The 18,597-nt window shown below is 38.5% G+C and overlaps 1 protein-coding gene and 1 long non-coding RNA gene across 2 annotated transcripts in view; one reads left to right on the top strand and one right to left on the bottom strand.

The window, feature by feature from the left end:
- TTC33 (tetratricopeptide repeat domain 33) overlaps positions 1 to 15,080 on the top strand; it is a 45,494-nt gene extending 30,414 nt beyond the window's left edge. Inside the window, exons 4-5 of the mRNA XM_062615441.1 lie at positions 3,879 to 4,010; positions 12,275 to 15,080. Coding sequence (XP_062471425.1) covers positions 3,879 to 4,010; positions 12,275 to 12,625 — 483 coding nt within the window. The 3' untranslated portion in view covers positions 12,626 to 15,080. The remainder of the gene's footprint in view (positions 1 to 3,878; positions 4,011 to 12,274) is intronic.
- The window catches only part of LOC134162024 (uncharacterized), an 83,923-nt gene that overhangs the window by 35,709 nt on the left and 29,617 nt on the right, over positions 1 to 18,597 (bottom strand). The window lies entirely within an intron of this gene.

Here is an 18,597-nt window from a genome sequence, read left to right as displayed (position 1 = left end):
TGGATTTGTGCTGATTGTGGCTTGTATTTTAAAATCAAGTGTACTGAAGTAGTCCACAAAGGATTAAAAGAGGGTCAGGAGTTTGCTGTAATAAGGACAGTAGAGCTCCCAACAAAGAACACTCCCCACACAGAGGAGATCACTATATTCTTTTGAAAGAAATTCAGCCTGATCAACACATGCTTATTTTGGAGGGAGCCCTTAGGGGTGTTCTGTAGTGTTCTGTTTATTCCATTTTTTACAGAATACTGTTTCAAACCAGCTATTAAAGTTAAATAAAATAAATTATTGTGACAATGGGATAAAATTGAACAAAGGTAAAAATAGCAACCAGAATTCTGCTCTTGCTTGGGTGTAAGGAGTGCTACTGGCTTCCAGATTCATGTTTTACACACACATCTGAATGAAAAGACAGTAGTTTCCTAATCAGCTGAAGTGTTTCTAGCATATGGCCTGAAATGAAAGATCTGGGGGAATCTTCGTAAGAAGCAGAAAAATAGACCATTATACTCATGCCATAATGGAGCAAATAAGGGTAACTTACTGGAGCAAGTAAGAGTAACTTACTCAAAAGGAGACAAATAGTATAGATTCTTAAAATGGGAGGAGAAAATCAAGTTGTGTACAGAAGAAAGTGGGAGCAAGACTTTGAAAAATTAAGGGACCCAATGAGCGTCTTTTTTTATTAAATCAAATGGACTTTGGTTCACCATGGTGTGATATGTAGGAATGAGGGAAACCAACAATAGAGTTTTGTAGATAGCGGAATAACCTTGCCTTTATACAAGGCATAAATAAAGATAGATTAAATTTATGCACAGGAAGACAAAATTAGAATGATACTGTCATGATAATGACAGCACTACAGATAAACGAAAGTAAGATGATTTAGGAAGGAGGCAAGGAGTTCAGTTCTGGGTATGTTTAAATTAGTGATGAGTTATGCAATATCTGAAATGCAGTGAAAGTATTTAAGAGTAGCTGCATCCTTGAAAATAAGCCTTGTGTCTTTTATTGTCATGCAGAACTCAAGATTATTATTTTATTCAAGTATGCGTAAATACTGAAGTATATGTTTTGCATTAAATGTCGTCTGTGGAATAGAAGTATGATTGTGGATTTTTGTTAGACAGGTATAGCTGAGTCAGTTTTTTAACAATTGAAGAAAAAAAACACCTGTGCTGGACAAAGCACATATACATTCAGATGTGTATTTGTTTCAATGAACTTTGAGAAACTGATGCTGTAGTTAGTAGAAGCACTATAATTACCACCAGGATCTGGAAGAGCATTTTTTACAGCTGCTGTCTAAATTAGTATATACAATAGTCATAAATAGATGAAAGTGGAATAATTGTCTTTTATTAGTGAGGTCACAGTTCAGTAAATAAAGCAGTAAAAATAATTAAAAACTACAAAAGATTTCTTAAATACGTAGATGTTTTGGAATTGTGTACTGGTAGGAAATACTGAATACTCGGGATGCATAAAAACGTTTAGATGAGTGTATACTTAGATTTTTTTTCTCTCATCAGAATAAACATGTTAAGAGATAAATGCAAAAGCTAGCTGGTATTTGCAGAATCACTTAATCTTGATAGGATATGCACCTATCCATTAGTAACAGGTTCCAGTATAGGTTGGGGAATGACCTGTTAGAGAGCAGTGTAGGGGAGAGGGACCTGGGGGTCCTAGTGGACAGCAGGATGACCATGAGCCAACACTGTGCCCTTGTGGCTAAGAAGGCCAATGGCATCCTGGGATGTATTAGAAGGGGGGTGGTTAGTAGGTCGAGAGAGGTCCTCCTTCCCCTCTACTCTGCCCTGGTGAGACCGCATCTGGAATATTGTGTCCAGTTCTGGGCCTCTCAGTTCAAGAAGGACAGGGAGCTGCTGGAGAGAGTCCAGTGCAGGGCAACTAAGATGATTAAGGGAGTGGAGCATCTCCCTTATGAGGAAAGACTGAGGGAGCTGGGTCTCTATAGTTTAGAGACGAGGAGACTGAGGGGTGACCTTATTAGTGTATATAAATATATAAAGGAGGAGTGTCACGAGGATGGAGCCAGGCTCTACTCAGTGGCAAACAATGATAGGACAAGGGGTAATGGGTACAAACTGGAACACAAGAGGTTCCACTTAAACTTGAGAAGAAACTTCTTCTCAGTGCGGGTGACAGAACACTGGAACAGGCTGCCCAGGGAGGTTGTGGAGTCTCCTTCCCTGGAGACATTCAAAACTCACCTGGACACGTTCCTGTGTAACATTATCTAGGTGTTCCTGCTCCGGCAGGGGGATTGGACTAGATGATCTTTTGAGGTCCCTTCCAATCTCTAACATACTGTAACAGTTTAATTTGATTCACACATCTGCCGGTGAGAGAGACTGTGCACAAAAATGCAGTTGAACGGAAAGGTTTGAAGGAATACATTGTATTCATTACAAACTTTGCTTACAAGCATAGTCATTGAGAGCTGTTGAGGGAAAAAGGGAAAATGACAACATAAAGCTGTGGGTTGTTTTTAAAAGGTTTTTAGGTACTTCTGAATTCCCTTGTGCAGCCTATTAAATGGTATTGGAGAGAAGCCATAGGACTAGTCTAGAAAAAAAAAGTTTTACTAATTTTCACTAAACCAGCAGGAATAAGGATCCAAAGGTTTTATCAGAAGCTAAGCTATGCTTTCTGTGTTTCTTGGGTACAGAATTACTTTCTGTAGTAAAGATTTATTTTATTTTTTTTTTACTCACCCCAGTGCTGTGCAAGTACTTTGTTAATTTAATACTGAAGATCATTGTATTTGATTCCTCCTCTACTCCATGCTCATATTTATCTAATTAATATATCATAGAACAGTGATATTAAGTAAATGCTTTTTGCACTTCAGCAGTAGTTCTAGTATATTCTACCTAATATTATTCATCAAACTTGTGGGTCAGCTCCGATGAAAGTGGTTGCCCACACGAGTCTTATTCTTGTGGTTGACATTCTCATCATACTGTAGGAATGCAGTCTTTGTTTGTTTCTTGTACTGGTTATCTATCACCACAGCATGTGGGTGTCTGAAATCATGATCTGATGCAGGTATTCAGGTAATGTGCCAATCTCACAGTGGTCTTGGAAAAATAAGTCAAGCTTTGAGCCATGGTATGTATCGTCAACTATGATTTATAGGCTTGGCTATGGAGATGCAACGCAAGGAGTGGAATACTATGGTAACAGGCTGACACTAACTTGGACTGCTAGGTAAAAGAGATTTCCACATTCGGAAACCACTTTTATTTTAATGTAGGTGACTTCATGTCTAAGTTAGGCTTTGCTATTGCAGAATGCTTACTCTCCAAATAGAACAGTCATTGTTAAGGGCTGTTTCTATGCTGAATTACAGGGATTGTTTCTATAATTATATCGTGTGCACTCCAACTGTATTTGCATGATTACAGTCTTCTATTAACATGATAAAATACGACCCAGGAGTTTTTCAACAATATTTGCTTATTTATTGTGTGTAATTCTCGATGTGTTTGTCCTTCAGTATATTCTGTTACATTTTCACAGAGTGTAGGGTTTGTAGGGCTTTACAGAGTGTAGGGGGGAAGAGAGAGGGAGGGACACCTTCAGAAGCAATTATCTCCTTCTAATAGAGTTGCTTAAATAGTTCAGGTGAATCACCCTCTAGCATACCTGTTTCTCTTTGTGGGCTATGGAATGAGTCTGGGTGACTATCTGCAATTAGACAACTAACTTTTAGACTAGAAAAAGCTAGGTAAGATGAACCTGTCCTTAGTGATTGAAACAATGATGGCTTCCTGGGTAATTGCAGAAAATTTACGTATTTTTAAATTTTGATTATTATTATTTCTATTTTTATTTTTCTGTCATAGGTTCTGATGTCTTTACATGAAATGTTCCCAGCAGTGCATGCAGCAGAAATGGCTATCCAGAGAAACCCACGTTCCTGGGATGCCTGGCAAACTTTGGGACGTGCCCAGCTTGGACTGGGAGAGATAGCACTGGTAGGAAAATGAACATTAATGTGCTAAACTTGTAAACCACATCCTCTGAATTGCATGTGCAAGAATGAAAGTACAGAAATATCAAGGTAGCTGCGTATCCTTATGTAATCTGAAAGTAGGCAAAGAAAATGTTGTTATTATTTATCTCCAGTATTCATTCTACTTTGTTGTTTTTCACAAATGCTTCCTGTGTGGTTTTGTTGCTGGGCTTGTGGAAGACCTGCCTAGCTCAAAGCCTTTTGTGTTATATACTATATTTATGTGGTGGCTTTATGCAATAGAATAATTATGTTGACATAACTGCACATACAACGTTCTGGGTACTGTACTGCTACAGTACAAAGCTAACCATAATTTGAAGATGAATGCTCCATCCCTGGCAGTGTTCAAGACCAGGTTGGACGAGGCCTTGGGTGATATAGTTTAGTGTGAGGTGTCCCTGCCCATGGCAGGGGGGTTGAAACTTGATGATCTTAAGGTCCTTTCCAGCCCTAACTATTCTATGATTCTATGAAGGTACTGTGAAGTCCCAGTTGATACTGGCTTGGTTTTATATACGCCTGTTAATAAAATTCTAGTATCTTGTTTTCAGTCTTTGACTTCCCTGCCTCAGGTGCAGCAAACTATGTACTCATTCATGATTTCCTGTGGCTCCTTGGCCCCATATGGTGGCTGAAGTTGCTTCTTAATAAGAAAGCAAAAGGGCTATGATGCTCTGCAGTAGCTCAAGTGTATCGTTCCTCTAGCTGCAGCTGCATGCCATGGTGCTGGCTTGGTGACATGATGTGGTGCAAAGGAAGACTCTTCCCCCACATCACATCACCCTCCACCTACAGGCTATACATACCTGTAAATAATGTGACATATATTTAGGGTGCGTGTTCTCCTAGTCAGTATGGAAACATAGTGAGTGAACGTTTAGGTTCAGACACATCCACAAAGTCCATTAGAGAAATGATTCATCATGAACTCTCAGATAAAGAAAGATACAAGATACTGATTTGATTTTATTTCTAATAGAATTAGCTGTGTGTTGGTCTGATAGAAACAATTTTGTTTTAATTTGGAGTGGTTTTGCAAAGTTACAATGTTTAGACTGAAAATTTTCAAGAATAAAAAGAGAATTTTGAGGTTTTTTTGGGGGGAGGGTAACAGATCATGAAAAAAAGCAGTTTATTTTTGAAATGTATTAAAGAGCAGTTAAAAAGAACCAAATCAACCAACCAAACAAAAAACCACAAAAAACAAATGAAAAACAAACAAAAAAACCCCAACAGATTGTGAGAATAACATAAGGAAAAAGCTGTGTGTTGCAGATGTGTAGTGTGCTACCTTATGTTGATCATAATACGAACTATCTAGAAATATTTACTATAAATCCATACATATCTGTATCACATAGTGGTATACCATAGCTTTTGTGGTGTAGAAGGTCAGAGTAGATGGTCTGTCCTGTATGGATCTGCAATCTATAAATGTTATTCTTGTTTCCTTAGTGTCTGAAATTGTCACTGTAAATTGGGTTGTTAAATGCATTAGTCTCAGGAGATTAAAAGTTTTATTTCCTGCAAGGATCCTAGGTAACTGCTGCCGATTATTCTGTAAAAAATGCTACAGTTACTGTAATGCTAATTAAAGATGATGATATACCCATACTTGTTACACCACCAACTCTGCTCACCCTTTGTGGTGTGTGTGGCAGTTCACATCACACCAGTAGAATCATAGAATGGTTTGGTTTGGAAATGACCTTGAAGCTAATTGGTTCCAACCTCCTGCCATAGACAGGGACACCTTCCACTAGACCAGGTTGCTCCAAGCCCCGTCCAACATCCCTGCCAGGGATGGGAGAGCCACAGCTTCTCTGTACAGCCTGTGCCAGTGTCTCATCACTCTCATAATGAATATAGGAGGGAATGTCATGAGTTAATAGTGATGGAGACCCAGTGTTCACATTATATTTATTTTGGTTTACATCAGAGTAGTATTTCAGGTGCTCTTTTGGAGTGCACTGTCAAGCTTAATTAGAGAGGAATGTAGTTTTTGTAAGTCTGAGAGTATACCGTGATTCAAACCAAAGCATTCTAAGTGGGAACAGTCTCAGATTTTCGCCAAAGCACGTTTTCATCTGAAACAAAACACTACTGTAGGTGCTTCTGTAATTCTTATATTGACCTTGCCATCTGTAAAGAGAGAGGGAGGAAGCGCTATCACCATGTAGTTTGCCCTCTTAATGTTTTTGTCTTTCTCCAAGTAGGGAGTCCAGAGGTGGGTACGCTCCTGTTGGTGTCTTCAGTGCTTTAGAACTGGGTGTTCTACTTTTTGCCTTTCTGCCTTTAAAGCATACTGGACTGCCTTCTGATGAATATGCTCTCACGTATAGAGAACTTGGATAGTTACTCTTAAATGCAGTTAATGTTCACTATTTATTTTTGAACAAATCGATTTTTAAGGAATCTGAAAACATTAAGAATGGAGCAGTCTTTAAGACTCAATTAAGGTTAAATGTTTTCATAATTACTGAACCTGTGGAGGCTTCTTGACCAGGTGATCTAAGTCATAATTGTACTTTTCTAAGTCATAATTGTCCTTTTCCTATTTGCCTTTAATTATCATGATTTACTAGTGTTTCATTGCATTGTACTTTTTACACACAAAACTTAATAAAGTATAAATGTCAGGGCTTTTTAGTAATGTTTGAGATTTGGGAGTCAGTGCCCTTCTCAGGAGTAGCTTCTTCTGTTTCTTTGTTTCATTTCTCCCCTACCAGCGCCTGTCTTCACTACCTCCATCCTGCCAAATGGTCTGTTGTAGATATTTTTATTACTTCACAATAAATTATGCACTTTTCTTAATAAAAAACAATTTACTGTATTTTAATCTCAAGTTTCGCAGGTCTAAAATACAAATCTAATTTATATTATGAGCTGTGTAATATATTAATTACTTGCAGACAAAGATTTGCTTTGATTTGGTTTTGTCGAACTTGTGACAGAGTGAGATAAATTAGCCTCTTTTTATTTAGCTTTTGAAAAGCTGTTTGCTTTTTTTTTTCTGACTTTACTAAATACGTAATTCAGAGGTAATCCTTAAATGTGAGCAGGCAGAACATTTTGTTTCTGTAAGGACAGAAATTCCTTAAATTCTGTGGATCAGTTTGTAAGAGCACACCCAAGTAAACTTTGCAGTGTGAATGTAGAAATACAGTCAGGCTTAAAATATTTCATTTAGTTGTGAACATTTTTTACAGATGTTATTTACTGTATTGGTGATAACAACTTAAGCCATAACAATTTCACACTGATACTTCATTAGAACAGTTCTTCCCATGGGACAGAGTGAGCACCACACTTTCATTAAACAAGCAAACCAAACCAAACCAACCAAGCATCCAAACAAATGAAAAAAAAACCAGCATTAAAAAATAAAGACCAACTGAGACTGACTGAATCTCCCACCTTGGAGAAGTTCTTAAGCCATATGGACATGGTCATGGGCAGCCAGCTCCCAGTGGCCATACTTAAGCAGGGGTTTGGCCCAGATGGCCTGGGAAGGTCCTGCCCAACTTCAGCCATTCTGTGATGCTGTGACTTAAGCTTACCCCATTGTGAGCTGAGGCCTCTGTGTCAGATCTGGAGTACTGAAGATGACAAAAGTTAACGGGGCAGATGTGTGAATACAGACCAGTTGTGCATGCTTTTTGTTTGATGTTCTGAAGGATGTGGTTTGCTCTATTGTTACTAAGTAGTTAGTGGCTTAGCAGTCTTGAAGTGTGACACTGCATCTTGTAAAAGGAATCAAGCCTTGATAGTATGAATCCTCAGATCAGCCCTTTCTTTTATTTCTCGTGAAAGAAATAGTTCTAGGTCTTTTACATAATGCTGGGAGTTATGTACTAGCAAAGAGAGGAAATGCTGCGTTTTATTGGAATCCAGCTAATTAACTAATTCTGAGTTTGAGAGAAATTTTCAAACTGCTACTAATGTTAAGTATGCAGAAACAGATATTGTGGTAATCAGAAGGAAACTGATGGTTGGCTTTCCATTGAAAAGCAATCAAGTATGTGTTTCATATTGTTTTCCTATCCACTTGAAGGGAAAAATAATGCAGGTATTATTTTGTAGGTCTGTTAAATTATTTAACTGTGCTACTGTGATAATCTTCCTTATAAGCACAAAAAAAGGTGTGTATTATAGTATAATGATAGAATATTTCACTTTATCATCCAGGTTGGATGGGGCTTGGAGAAATAGGACAAGGGGTAATGGGTACAAACTGGAACACAAGAGGTTCCACTTAAACTTGAGAAGAAACTTCTTCTCAGTGAGGGTGACAGAACAATGGAACAAACTGCCCAGGGATGTTGTGGAGTCTCCTTCCCTGGAGACATTCAAAACTCGCCTGGACACGTTCCTGTGTAACCTTATCTAGGTGTTCCTGCTCCGGCAGGGGGATTGGACTAGATGATCTTTTGAGGTCCCTTCCAATCTCTAGCATACTGTGATACTGTGATACTGTGAAATCCGATCTAGTGGAAGGTGTCCCTGCCCTTGGCAAGGAGTTTGGAACTAGATGATCTCTATGGTCCCTTCCAAACGAAACCACTCTGTGATTTTATGATGATTATATTAATATTCTTCATAGGTATTCTTCTTATGTGCATAAATAGAAATTTTGAAAAAATTTGAAAATTGCTGTTTGTTGTATGATTTTGGCCTAGAATTTCTTGTTATTTTATTTACAGGTTTTGTGTCACACTTTAAATGGTACTGTCCTACTTATCAGGATTTGATAAAAGATGTTTCTTCTGAAAATAAAACCTGTGACAAGGGTGTATTTCTGTCCTGTTGATTTCATCTTCTACTACGCTTCTGGGCTCATCTGTAACATGACAGACTGTGGCAGGGGTACATGTTGTGAGTGTTCCCCACTGACTTAGCTGAGGCACACGTCCTCTGGTCTCTACTGCCAGCCATCAGTCAGGGCATGTGTCCCAGGGAGAACATGATCTGAGTCACCCCTGGGGGTGATGCACCTTCATCTACACTGCATCAGTTCTCCGCAGTTCAAAGTTAAAATAGATAACACATTTATCATTTAGATTGTATCATATAAACTATTAAACTAGAGTGAAAATAGCTGAAAGAATTGGAATTTTCTATTTGTCCTGGGTTCAGCAGTAGCGGTCATTTTTTCTCCTTCTTAGTAGCTGTTGCAGTGCTGTGTTTTTGGCTTTCAGCCTGGGAACAGACAGTGCTGATAACACCGATGTTTTTAGTTGCTGCTCAGTAACGTTTGGGCCGACCAAAGATTTCTGAGTCTCGTGCTCTGCCAGGGAGGAGGCGAAGCTGGGAGGAAGCAGAGACAGAACACCTGACCCAAACCAGCCAAAGAGGTATTCCATACCACAGCACATCATGCCCAGCATGTAGTACTGGGGGCAGTTACCCGGAAGAGTTAGATCACTGCTCGGGTCAGGCTGGGTATCGGTTGGCGGGTGGTGTTGTATTCTCTTCCCTTGTTATTTCCCTTATCATTATTATTATTGGTGGTAGCAGTAGTGGTTTGTGCTGCAGCTGGGGTCTCACGAGAGCAGAGTAGAGGGAATCACCTCCTTCGACCTGCATGTCCACTGATGCAGCCCAGCATACAGTTGGCTTTCTGGGCTGCAAGTGCACATTGTCCGGTCATGCCCAGCTTTTCATCTACCTGTATTATGTTGGATACTGTTAAAACAAATCCATATTTAGGGAATATTAAACACAGAAAAGGTTTACATGTAAAGGTGTACATGTCTTCACTGATGGACATCCTTTGAAACAGGTCAGATGGTGACTGTCAGATGTAATATAAAGGCCTAATTCAAACCTTGGGGGCAGGTGTGAGCTGCATGACTTCTTAAAATGCTCTCTTACTTTTTTTTAGGGGTCACTGTATAGTGGGAGTTACTGGGTCTGTATGTTACAGATACCTGCTGTAAAAAAATGTTAGTCTGATCACAACTTCCCTTCACATTGAAAGACTGCAAACCAGCAGAAAAGATTCTGCTCATAGGACAGATGAAAGATTGCTACAGAATGCCCTATAGTGAGATGAAATGTAAAATATTTAAAAAATACCAATTCTTCAAATATTATAATTCAGCAAGCAAGAGCATCTTGCAGGAGATTTTATAATACTGTTCCGTGTAGAAGTCCTGTAGTCCTTACATGCAGGGTGTCTTTAAGATCAGAGTGCCCTTTAAAATGAGGCTAGAAGTGCCAAGTTTGTCTAGTGCTACTACATTTTCTTGTAGTGCAAGACAGGCAGTTGTAGATTTAAATCTCCATCGGGGAGAATTAAAAGTAGCACTCTTATTTTTTCTTTTGTTTCAATGGAAATTAATGGCTGTGGAAGCTGTTACAGTGTCAACATAAAATTTTATGTGGATGGCAGTTCTGTATTTTTAGTGTTACATTGCTGCTTTAAAATGAATCGCTCTGGTCTTCTGCAACATTTCAAATTTACTTTTTAATATTTTATGATTTATAAAAACGTCGCACAAAATCTTTTTTCTAATAGATATACAAAGATGATCTTTTTATGCTGTGTTGTATGAATCAACAAAGCAGCTTCTAAGCTTAACAAATGTTACCTTGTATTTGATTACTCTCCAGTGTTGTTTATTGTGCATATACGAAACTATATAGTCAGGTTTTAATCGGGGCACATCTTTCATTGAAAGCAGATGGTGTTTGTTTATATTTTGTTTTCAACAGAAATACAAAAAAAAAGCATTTAGTGTTTACTTATAGCTCATCTATCACTGGAAATTAAAAGCTAGCAAAGTTGAATAAAATGATGCTGTTTTGCAAGAATTACACTGCACTCCTCCTTCTGTTTAAAGTTCAGCATGCACATACACTTCAGAGCTTGCTGTGGGCCAGTCATAAAGTATTATTCTTTGAACTGAAAGGCTGACTATTGCAACAGCAGTAATACTTGTACACAATCAGCATTTCTTAAATCTGGTTTGTATATCTTGTCTGCTGAGTTCACGTCATATGGATTTCATCTATTAATCTGAGCCAGCAGAAAGATGAGTTGGCAATTTCTGTCAATGCAGAAGTAATATTCTAATTTTTGAAATTGATTTGCATTCTTTATTTATAAATTACAACAGAATATGGCATTCAGTGGTTGTTCAAGCGTCTTTAAAGTCTTTATAAGTAAGTTGCTAGAACTTTTCCCAAATACAGTCCAAATCTGTATCATCACTGTTTTCCCGCACTACAGGAAGGCTTCTGTTCATCATGACACAAGAGTTTTTCACTCACGTGGCCATTTCCACAACTTACCGTACAGTCATAAATGTGAAATACACATGGCCTGTGCATATATACACCTAAGTCTGAGTAGGTAGGATCAGTCTTGACCTTTTCACTGTGAATATAACTATAAATAAAATACATTGTAGATTCTTGGTCTAGCATTTTTTCAGTATTGTAGCAATCTCTTCTTATTGTTGAATATCACATCTACTGGGTTAGATGGTCACATTTTTCTTACACTTAACAACTTCTGTGTTATTTTATTTGTAAGACTTTTCCCAGTTGAGCTGAAAGACAAGAGAAACAGAGTCAACTACACTGGTATTGATATTAAATTGTTCATAAGAATATAAAAATTCTTTCTTGGAATAAATTTCCAAGTTGGGAGTTAGTTTGTCTACTTTTGTCTGCTCAGGTAAGTGTATTTGCAATCACAAACCTGTTACAGAAAGTGCTTATCATAGAGCTGTGATTACTGTAGTACCAGGTGTGTATGGGATATGACTACATGCTAATTTAAAAGCAGCAATATTAGTGATGCGTGAAATCCCAGTCACTCCTTTTCTGTATTTCTTTAAACCATATCTGTCTGCTCTTGCTTTCCTATAGATCTGAAAGGAGACAAGTGGGATAGAATACCATCTAAACAAAAATTATTCTTGCTTTTACCTTTCTAATTCCAACATTATGTTTGACATGTGAACACTTATTTGTGCCCTTGTTGCCAGATCTGTTCATTCTTCATACTTTCAGATAATTGTATGCACAGTTGCTTAGGGGTAACACTGCTATTGAGCTTACACCTGAGGGAGGATTGTTCCACTAAAGACAGACTGGAGTAAAATCGCTTTTGTCTTTGCTTGAATGATGGAGTATTTTGTTGTTGGTAGTTTTTATTATGAAATATGTAGGTGTTAAAGTGTCCGGTCCTTGTTTCTTTCCTATTGTTTCTAGGCAATCCGAAGTTTCCAGGTGTCCTTACACATCTTTCCGATGAACCCTGAAGTATGGAAAGAGGACCTTTCCTGGGCAAGAAAACTATACGAACAGCAGAAGGCAACCAAGACTGAGGCAGTGCACACACTAGCAAAAGTTAAGGAGCATGAACAAGAATCAATCCCAGACTATGACTTTGAAAGTGATGAAGTTGTGGCAGTCTGTGCTGCCATTGCAGAGAAGGAGAAAGCTCTTTCAGAAGCTAAAACAGTAGTGATTGTGTCTGCTTCAGGCACAGTAGAAACTGTTACCGAGAAGGAGGATTGTCCTGCAACTCCTGATGAAACCCTTTTCATCAGAGCTCGATAGGGCAGCCTTATGGGTTGTCATACTCTTTTAAGAACTACTGTTACTTATTGTGTTGGGCTTCCTTTTTTTTTTTTATTTATTTTCTAAGCAGTGGGAGAGCCTACGAAAGTTAAAAAAATTGCAGTTACTTTACCTCTGTAAATTGAAAAAAAGAAATGACCCAAATTGTTTCATGCTTATTTTTTGAGAAAAAAGCCAAGAGCTTACGAACAAATACATTGTTAAAATGCTTAACTGCATTTTAACAACTGTTTTCATCTGGCTGAATTACATAATTTTACAACTTAATGTCTACATTTTCCCAGTAATTAATAAGCTTTTATTTAAACTCATTTTATTGAGAAGAAAAATGGATTTTTTTAAGTCTATTTCAGTCCTTATTCATTAACATTGTTTTTGTTCCAGCTAAAGTGTGAACTGTTCTCTGTTATCAGAAGTATTTATTTTCTTTATGATTACTTTTCTATGAGGAAGCTTCCTATGAAGTAGAGATGGATTATTATTTTGATTGTGTGTGTGATAGATCCGCCATCCAATTTGTAGTCAAATGAACTCAACAGAAACTTTCCTGTTGCTTTCATAGGTGGATGGGTTAAACACTTTCTGATCAGATGAAAGGGAATGCTGTATCAAACAAGGCCCTGAATGCTTAGTTATTACTGAGGATTTCACCAGAAGAAAGAACATTCAGCTAAGACTGAAACTGGCCTTGAATGCTGTGCTACAGACATCACCAAAAGTAAAATGGTGGGAGCTGGAAATGGGTATGTCTGAAGTGTGTTATGTTTAGGCTTTTATTTCTTAGTAAGCTACTCTCATACAAGGAGGCAATTTATTTTTCTTAATTTTTATGACCTGATATTTGAAGTGTGTTCTTAGTGAACTCATACTTCAGGATAGCATTGCCAGAGTCTTCCTTTTTATCCTTTTCAGATTTTGGGTGCTGTGATGGGTATTCACATTGTTTTAACTTAGGGGTGTAACATAGGAGATTTATTGAATGTTCATCTTTCTTTAGAGGAAGGCATGTGTTTGTGCCTCACATGGGCAGTTCAGGGAAATGAAGTCAGGCTGTTTCTTCTATGTGCTCTGTGCAGAGACTGCTCTCTTTTCGCATTGCCTGGAGACATGATAGAGATGGTTGCCTCATAAACTAGGCTGGGAAAAAATGGTCAGTGGAGGATTCAGAGGCAATTCAGGATTGGGAACACATAATTTGTACTTTATGACATTTTGCATGATAAAAACATTTTTGAATGATAATTTTATAGATAAGGGAAACCTTTTGAAATCACTTATCTTTGTATTTTTCATATCTGATTTCTATTTTCAAAGTAACACATTTTAAAAGGAAATAATGTTGCTTGAGAAGCATAATGATTTTTGCAATAGCGTAATGTAGAAAAATTATCTCAGATTATGCTTTCAGTTGAATAACTTTATTGAGGAGGACACAGTCTTTCCAGAAATTAATTATCCCTTTCAAAAACTTAATTGCCATGTTGTACTTCCTAAATTTACATTAATTTTTGCAAGATTCTTCCTGAATATATTTCTGTGTATGTATGAATTTTTAACTCTGTGCTTGCATGTGCACACGCAGTTTTACACTTTTTAACATCTCTTAAGTATTCAAAATAATTATAATTACAGTGACTAAAATATATTAAGAAATGTAAAATGTCACCATGCTACATCTTTATTTGTTCATTCAGTTCAGAACTAGATCTTAAACGCTTACTGAACAGATGTTTGATTAAGATACGGTTTGATAGATGGTTTAAATTTTCCCAGTTAAAGAACTTGTTAATCTTATTTTTTCCTAACAAATAATACAATCTATTCAGCCATAGGAAGTTAGTATGAGAAGGATTTAGACATGTTTCTTCAAAGGAGACACGTTCTCTGGCTAGAAAAGGAAATGTGCTGGAAGCTGTAAGGTATGTTTTCATTTTGAAGGATCTTGGCTATAATCCAACACATCTTTTCTTTGTGCTTTATACTTGCGTCAGTGTTATGTATTTGCTCATACAGGAAGAACTGCCTCCCTCCTCTCAGAAGTCCCATGCTATCACAGAATCTGTTTCCACTGAAATGATTCACAAAATTCATATTGACTTCAGCACTGCTGCACCAAACTAATGGAGGGGTGTGCATCTGCACCATCAGGCAGAATGGCCAAGCCGGCTTTGAGGGGTGGTTGTTTCTATCCCCTGTGCTAAATGTGTTTTCATTCCGATTAGATTAGGTGATGAACTCTAGGTACTGTCTGGATTGTAGTGTTTTGTAGAGCACTGTAGAGCAGATAAATTCTTGCGATAGTGTTAATCTCAGACTGGGAAGAAGTTAAAAAATTGGTGATTTCAACATTGTTTTTTATACAGCATGCCACGTTTTGCTTGTATGGGATTTTTTTTCATCTGTTTGAATAAAATACTGACTTCTCTGCTGCTTAGTGATGCCTGTTTATTCTCTTGGTTATAACAAGAGTAAAGGTTAATGTTGACCATTTTAGAATGTCACTCATTTAATCATTTTGCTTCTGTCTCTGCTGAACATGTTGATGTGTTACAGTTTTTTTTTTAAAAAAGGACATCTTGGGAAAAATGTTTAATAAAAGGTAGAGAGTGTTCGGTGCTCTTAAACCTCCCAGGGGTATCCAAATGAGAGGCACCCAAACTAGAAAGCCTTCCTTATAAAAAACAGGGTGTTTATGAAGCATGCTTCCACTTTGCCATCAGTAATTTATTTTTATTGTTGTTCAGCGTCACTTGTGGCAGTGGCTGCAGCAGCTTCCATGTGTTTGCCTTCCATATGAATCATATACATTGAAGTGCTGAAGTGTTGCAACATTGCTAAAGAGGAAATCTCAACAAGGCTAGGTGGATTAATTTGCTTAATTGGGAATCCATAAATAAACATTTAAATACAGGGTTTTTCCCTTTGAATCCTTTTATATCCAGTGTAAAGGAATACACAGCCTCAGAGGGCCATTCATATGCCTGGTGTTACAGAAGAATCTTAGGATACCTCCCAAGGTGCCTAATTTTTTCCTTTGGTTAAAATGGAAACTGAAGATGACTGAGTGGAAGTTAACTTCAAATGCTGAAACAGGGCAGATGAATTCCACTCTTAGAGATGGAGATAGTATCTTGAAAATCCTCATAGATTATACTGAGAGATAGATAATAAATCCTTTCTGACAATACTAGAGGGTAGAAAAGGTATGGATCAGATAACACAACAGTGACCAATTTGCTAATAACAGATTGGATTTTAAAAGTAGTTATTAAGGGAAAAAAGCAAATGTTAACAGTTTACTCTTGTAGTTCCTGAAAATTGTGTCAGTATCTTTTGGGGATCAAGATTAGAGTGGTAGCATTGGAAACTTACCTGGCCATAAAAGGTAAGTGCATCCCAGATCCTAAACCCAAGGATCCTAAAACCAAGGGAAAGGAGGTAAAAGCTGGTGTTGAAGATAGGTGCTCTCTTAATTTATTTTGAGGTCATACAATAGCTATAAAATTGGTCTTGGTTTATTGGCAGGCTGCCAACAACATGTATTTATTGTAGGTTGGCATCACACTAACATCGTATTCTTGAATGGATTGGAGTCCTTGGGCTGTAGTTATCTCCAGAGAGAACTGGTTTAGAAGCGTGAGGAGCTTATGAGTGTTGGTGATTGCTGGATCCTCCCAGATGTACTGGTCTGGATTTGAGGGTTGGTTTTCTAGGAGCTCTGAGGTTTCTAGAGGGTAAATGATCATGGGAAAACATTAGAGGTGGAGAATGAGTTGACTATTTGAGTTCAGAAAGCAGATGATTTAGACTTCTCTTGATTTCCAGATCTGGTAAAACTGTCAGGTCTAGAACAGGCCTAGGAGTGGAAAAGTCTGGTGGTATTCCATAGTTCTAATAGTCAATCTGCCTTAAATAGAACATGTTTGCAGTTGTCTCTAGGAGCAGAACTAAAAACTGTAGAAAGCTTCTTGTTGAGGGTGATGGCTAGTGCCATTTGAAGACAGTGGGTTATACTGATCTTGTCAGTGCTTTGCCATTGCGCCTATAGCACCAGTTTGGGTTAGGCACTAGTGTTGCAGACAGCAAGGAGCTACAAGCTTGACTTAAAACAGCACCTTACAACCTACCCTTATAGTCCAAGTTCTCTGTCAGGATATCCGACACCCTAAACCTGGGGCCAGTTGATCAGAGATTCAAAATAATTACAAATATTCATAGAAACCACTGTCTTGTGCGGATACCAACTGTCACCCTGTTTGTGGTGGGTAGATCCTCCAAACTGTGCCACAGGACATGGCCTTAAATTGAGTTAGTGCTGGGGCTTGGGGTCCCAGTAGTGAGATGGGGGTCCAGCAGTACCTTTGGGTGAAAAGGGTTGTGTGAAGGAGAGGTCTGGGGTGCGGGGCTGCCACTCACAGGACTAGCAGGTGGAGTTGGGGACACATAACTTGTGTGAGAAATTCTTGAATGGCAAACCTGTGCATCTTCTGTGAACACAGAGGGCTGGGGAAGTGGCATGCAGATGTGAAAGACAGGCTGTTGCTAGGGTTTCTGGACCTCTGGGGGACAGGAGTGGAAGGGAGCTATTATGTGTGAGAAGGGAAGCCCTTTTGAACGTATGTGAATTACTCAGGAAAATGACCTTGTAACTTTCATGTGGCAAATTAACCTCTACAAACTTGTAGCTTTATTTTATGAGACTGGTTATGGTCAGGGAGGCTGAGGAAGGTAACTCACTGATGTGTTTGTGGTCAGCATGGAAGAGGGTGCCAAAGCTGAGTGGGACTGTTGGGCAGGTCAGGGAGACATAGTAGTCTGTCACCCTCAAAAGCCCAATTCTTTTAGCCTGGCTACTTCTGAACACTCACCTGTGTTTGCAGCGAGGCAGTAGAGGTGCTCCCAGTTTCATCTTTGTGCGCTGCCATTGTGCTGTGGCAGGCAATTCTAGTACTGCTCAGGATACTTTGTAAGAAGGCTGGGAATCCTTGAGTTCATCACCGAAGAAGTCCGTGTTAATGTTGTGTGCTGCGAGTCCAGTCCACTACTGACATGCCAATACTGTGGGGTAGGAGGAACACCCCAGGTTTCTTGTATGTGTTTGCTAAGAGAAGCTAAAAGGTCAGCTACTTGGGATAGTCTATTCTTGCTTAAAGCTCTTCCAGACCATATGCATTTTTCATCAATAATGATGATAAATAATAAAAGAATTATCAATAAAATCTATTAAAAATAATAAGCCTATGCTTATTTCGATACCTATTATACACTGTTGATACTTAATTCTGTCATTGCATACAGCAGCAGTAACATTGCTGTGCTGCTTTGGGCTGGCTGCAAAGGTGTGGTCCAACAGTGGTACAAGTGGCAGTCCTGTCTTCCTGCTCTGCCAGGTATTATTTCCTGTCTGGGGAAGTATGATGAATGTATTCTATTTGTTGGTCACTAGTAAGCAAGACCATAGGTATGTTTTTTAATTGCAAAGGATTCAGGTAGATCTTTATCTGTAGCTGCAGTAAGAACTTGAGTGCAGCTTAACTGGTGGAAAAGTGGCTTCTGCTGCAAGTATTTGTGCAGAGGTTTAACTTCACTTTGTATATGGATCAAGGCAAATAAGCTCAACTAGCTTATTATTCCCTGTCGAAGGAAAACGTGATTTTTGTTTGTTTACATAAAGAATTTTCATGGCTCTACACTGGTGCTCTGGGGGGCATTTCTGAAGATGGCTGCCTCCTGCTGGTATTGATCATGCTGTGGTGTTTGGGGAACTTACAGGGCAAAGCATTCCAAGATGGGAGGCTTGTAATGGCGAGGAGCTGGCATTGAATAACAGACTCATATAAACAGCTGAGGTCAAGCAGAACATTTCCGTTTAATTGTGATCTCCGAAATTACTCTGGTCAGTACAACTGCTTAACATACCCACATAAGGCTCAAGATTGTCACTACAATAT

The sequence above is a fragment of the Pezoporus occidentalis genome, unplaced genomic scaffold (genome assembly GCF_034315485.1).
Source record: "Pezoporus occidentalis ecotype Australia unplaced genomic scaffold, CSIRO_AGI_Poc_V1 ctg181, whole genome shotgun sequence".
Taxonomy (NCBI): domain Eukaryota; kingdom Metazoa; phylum Chordata; class Aves; order Psittaciformes; family Psittacidae; genus Pezoporus; species Pezoporus occidentalis.
Note: the sequence above shows the minus strand (reverse complement) of the source record. Positions and strands in the feature narration are given on the sequence as shown.